The 5314-nt window shown below is 43.3% G+C and overlaps 1 protein-coding gene across 1 annotated transcript in view; it reads right to left on the reverse strand.

Annotated features, from left to right (window-relative positions):
* The window catches only part of LOC107739847 (potassium/sodium hyperpolarization-activated cyclic nucleotide-gated channel 2-like), a 12117-nt gene extending 10427 nt beyond the window's left edge, over positions 1-1690 (reverse strand). The window contains exon 1 of the mRNA XM_016552059.1: positions 1359-1690. Coding sequence (XP_016407545.1) covers positions 1359-1690 — 332 coding nt within the window. The remainder of the gene's footprint in view (positions 1-1358) is intronic.
* Positions 1691-5314: the final 3624 nt, after the last annotated feature.

Genomic DNA, 5314 nt, shown 5'->3' on the forward strand with positions numbered 1-5314 from the left:
CACACACACACACACTCCTATGCACTCACACTCACACACGCATGCACACACATCAGGTGTGTGCGTTCAATCAGTGATCAGTAATAATCTGCTCATAATCTCCAGCAGACGAGTTTGAACCGTCTGACTGACTTTTTCTGCCTCATTTAGTTATTCATAGTTCCAGTTTAACGTAATTGAAATGGTAGCTGATTGAATTATGCATTATGCATACATTGGATGAATTATGCATCACATTATGAATATTTGATCCATGCTCATTTCTGACAGCAGACAGACTAATTGTGCTCATATGCATATTCAGATGTCGCTCTGCTGTCTGTCTGCCAGATCACGCAACATTAATCACACCTGCAGCACACGTGTGTGACCTCCCTAGCAACCACCTAGCAACACCTTAGCAACCACCAACCAATGCCTTAGCGACCCCCGGGATCCAGTGTATGTTATCTGTTGTCTGAGAGCCAGTGCTCAGTGTGTGTCTGTGTGAATTCTCCAGCGGGAAACTGCAGCTTTATTTAGAGTGGCAGGTTTGACTGGATTACAGAAGGGCCAGGCAGCAGGGGTCCATACAGTTTGGGTCCAAATCAAAGAAAAGATCAGCAGCTTCAGCCTGTAAATCAACACACTACATCTAATCTCAAGTATAAGCCTGAATATCTGACTGTCTGATTAATTTAGTCTGCTCTCTGTCTCTCCATCTGTTTCCAGCTGGTATTAACATCTGTTCAGAGACAGACAGGTGTGAATCACGTACAAAACACTGATCTGATCACTGAAACACACTCAGAGTCAGTCAGAAGCATCACTGGACACACACCTGCTCACCTGTCAATCACCCGCTGCACTAAAACCGCTTACATGCAGCTTAAAAATAACAGAATATTCATCATTTGAGAAAATATGTCTGACATCAACAACAAGTGCATCTCAGCTTCACTGAAATAAGAGCGAGTAATTCTCAGCTCAGATTAACATTTGGGAGAAACATTTTGCTGACAGTGAGTGAAAGTTTGGGGTCACTATAATTTTTTATACTTTTATTCATCAAGGATGCATTAAATTGATCAAAAGTGACAGTAACTTTTATAATAATTTCTATAATTTATAATATAAATATAATGTATAACTTACAAAAGATTTCTATTTCAAATAAATGCTGTTCTTTTGAACTTTCTGTTCATCTGTGAATCCTGAAAAATAACCAAATCTCTCCAAACTTCAAACTTTTGACTCCAAATTTTGACCAGTCCAGTAATCTGACTGAACTAGTGACTGACACATGTGAATCACAGGTGCAAACAGACAGTGTGTGTGAGTGTGTGTGTGTGAGTGTGTGTGTGAGTGTGTGTGTGTACCTGAAGTCGCTGTAGGGGTGTATGATCCAGGCTCCAGCTGATCTGAGTCTCTCCTGCTCCAGAGCCACGGCCTTGTGGCTGCCCAACATGCGGAGCGAGAACTTGTTGACGCCGGGCTGCAGCATGGCTCCGAACTGCCTCTGGATGAAGGTGGACTGGTTTGAATAGCTGTAATCCTCGCCGTCTAGCCCCGGTCCGGTCTCCGGTGTCCCGGCCGCCGTGGTGGTGGTGGTGGTCTCGGGTCCGGCGGAGACGGTAACCGGGAGACGGCAGGCTGCTCTTACTGCGCCGCTTAGAGTCTCCGTTCCGCGCGGAAGCCCCGGTGCCACCATCCATGCCAGCGCGCGCGCGCGCACACACACACTCTCTCTCTCTCTCTCTCTCTGTCTCTCTCTCACACACACACACACACACACACACACACACTGACCTGTTGTTGCTCTTCTGTCAGACAAACACCAGTCTGTTCACTCTCTGATCGGTCAGAACGAGCTCAGAGTCGGTTTGACCTCAGCGCGACGGATTCTCTTTTACGCTTCCTCCGGAGGACGCCTCGCCCCGCCGCGCCGCGCCGCCCTCCGACGGCTCCTCATCGCGTTCGAACGCCCTTGAATTGACGCTCCGTTCGTCCTTGACGCGCTCGTCTTCAGGCGCCGTCCGTCATTTCTCCTCATTTCTCAATGTCCTTGAGGCCCAGGCGCTCCGACGCGCACCGACACCGGTCAGCATCTCCGTGATTCCCGCCTCTGGTTGTCACGGTGATGTATCGCGTTCAACAGACGCGCTTATACAAGAACGATCACTCACACACACAAGAACGATCACTCACACACACACACACACACACACACACACACACGGGTCAGTCAGACGCGTGAAGGCGCATCATCATCATCATCTGATGCGCAACAGGAGAATCGGATGAGAAACGCGCCGCAGCTGAGTGATTCTTTCTGAAACGCGCAATAATCAGGCGTTTATCCCTGTCACTTGTTGAGCTTCACGCGCTCGCAGCGTCGGATCCCGGATCCCGCGTGACGGAAGGACCAACGTGGTATTAAATAAATATAAAATCAATGTGTGAGCGCGTGAAGGTCTGTCGCCATGGCAGCAGCAGCATCAGCATCAGCATCATCCCTGTCACCCGCGTGCTCACACGGAGGCGGGAGGAGAGGGGGAGAGAGAGAGAGAGAGAGAGAGAGAGAGAGACAGAGACAGAGAGAGGGAGAGGGAGAGATAGAGAGAGAGGGAGACAGAGAGAGAGAGGGAGAGAGAGAGAGAGAGAGAGAGAGCTGTTATAGACACTGATGTCTGTTTCGCTGACACTGAACAGCTAAAGCCAATTAAGAAATTTACAATCATAATGAGAGCCAGATACACAAACAACACGGCCTCATATTCACATCCGATCTGGATATCAATAAATGATCTCACTCTTAGAAAGAGCTTTTCATAAATAATCAAATATTCAAAAGCTCAAACACGCATGATGAATTCATCAGAGGTTTATACACAATCACATCTAGAGCTGGAACATTTATGAAGTTCATTTTCACAGTCACATTCTATATCAGGATATATAAGTCTATGAAAAAATTTAACTATAGTATCGTCCAGCTCTAATCTGATAAATGCAACTATAAGGCATGAAGATATTAGGACATTATACACATTAACATCGTGATTGTGTGTTAAGTTGCTTTGAAACACTGTGGAAAGCGCTGTACAAATAAATCTGACTGCATTTGACTTTCATCAGATGAACTAACTCTTACACACCTGATCATAATCCATAATAACTCTTCCTCCAGTGAAAAAGAGCATCTCCTGTTGTCTCTTTCATCAGAATCCAGCCACATATTAGTTCAGAGCTGTTTAAACGCTGCTTGATCTGTGCAGATTTCTCTCCTGATTCACACCAGAACACTTTTTCACTGGAGGAAGAGTTATTATGGATTATGATTAATAATAACTAAACATGTTTTTCCATTACTTTAACTCATCAAATTAATTTAGCCAATTTCAACTTTGTTTTTTAAGTTCAGTTTCAATTAGATTTTTAAAGTCAGTTTAATATAATTTAAGTTTAAATTATTTGTACAGCCAATTTGATTATACTTAAAAACTGAAGGCAGAACTTTAAGTTTTCAAGTTTTTAAGCGAATGTTTTTTTTTTACTAGTAAAATTTGGTTAGTTGACATTTTGAATTTAAAAACACTAGAGCTGTGTGTTTTTAGAACACTGTAACATGTGAGACGCTGCAGAAGATGTGAGATGTGAACACAAAATGCCAGTCTAGTGCATGTTTACAGAGAAAAACAATGGAAGAGCAAGAGGAGAAACCGTGTGTTAGCAGTTTCCATCACAGGAAAATTAAAACAGCACACATGGCTTATTTAATTAATTTATTGCTATAGAAATGATTGACATATGAAGGGTGTCAGTGAAGCAGAAATCACACATAATCAGAGTTAATTAGCACAGGACTGTCACTCAGTGACTCCAGCGAATCAGAGGCTGTGGTTCAGGGCACAGTGACCGCCCTCATGATGTTTGTGTGTCCAGATCCAGGACTCCAGCCGGTGACGACGATCACCATATCACCCGCTGTGAAGAAACCCCGCGCTTTACCTGCACACACACACACACACAGACACACACACACACACACACACACAAAGATTTAATTGATTTCTTTTTTTTTGCAGTCAAATTGCATTGACTATTTTGCTCTAAAATATGAGACACCAATGTTTCAGGACTTTAGGACACAGAATAGGACGCAACCTTATTCCATAACTGTTTTATTTCCTATTTGGGTTTATGTAGGTTATATGCTTTTTTTTTTTTTAGATTAAATTGGGATTTTTTCCCCAAGGCATTGCTAGATGCCAGTGTTTCCTGTCATAGCTATGCAATGATCTTGATTTTAAAAACACTAAAGCTATGATACTGTTTTTAAACTATATCTTATGATTTTAAATCTGTATTTAACCTCAGAACAATCTCAAAGTAAAAAGAGGTGCTTAAGTCTGATTGTGTGGTGGCTGTGCTTTAAAATTAAATTTTTATAATTTTAATTCAAGTGATGAAGGATTTTAAAAGTCAGCAGTAATCAGTGTTAAATACTACTGTAAGGTTAACCCTATCTGCTTTAAATGTTTGAATGAAATGAGTTACATTACTTTAATAAAGTTATTGAAATAGCTTAACTACTTATTACATTTTAAATAGAGTAACTTGTAATCTGTAACCTATTACATTTCCAAAGTAACCTTCCCAACACTGCACACACACACACTCAACACTCACACACACACACACACAGAGAGAGACACACACAGCGCTGTACCTCTTCGGCTCTTGCTATAGATGTGGTTGGTGGCGGAGGAGGCAGCGTATGAAGCAGACATGGACCTGCTCTTGGAAAGGCCGAGCATAACCGAGTTGTTCCATGAATCACTGTTCACCAAACTGCAAGAGAGGAGAAAACGCATGATTTCACACACACACACACACACTCACACTCACTCACACACACACACACACACACTCACCGATGTCCATGGCAAACGTGACGCGGTTGTCCACGTTGTCGGCCCAGACGTAAGCAGACGGAGCTCTGAAGAAGGCGGGGAAAACGCCGCGGAGCAGCTGTGATGGATGGGCCACCTGGACGTTCCTCGTCACGGCGATGATCGGTCAGCGAGGACGATATCGAGATAATAAATGAGCCGACCTGCACCACAGACACACACCGCATGATGAAAACATATAAAACAAGAATGTCTGTGTCTCTGTGTCCCACTGCACAGATAGTGAAATCTCATTGGCCTAAACCCTGCTCAACAGGAAATATCAAAGATGTTCTGATTGGCTGTGATTAAATATGACCATTACTGTTACATTTAAACTTAAATATGTTTGTGTCTGTTAGTGAGTGTGTGTGTGTATT

This window comes from Sinocyclocheilus rhinocerous, unplaced genomic scaffold (assembly GCF_001515625.1).
Source record: "Sinocyclocheilus rhinocerous isolate Xijiao unplaced genomic scaffold, SAMN03320098_v1.1 scaffold645, whole genome shotgun sequence".
Taxonomy (NCBI): domain Eukaryota; kingdom Metazoa; phylum Chordata; class Actinopteri; order Cypriniformes; family Cyprinidae; genus Sinocyclocheilus; species Sinocyclocheilus rhinocerous.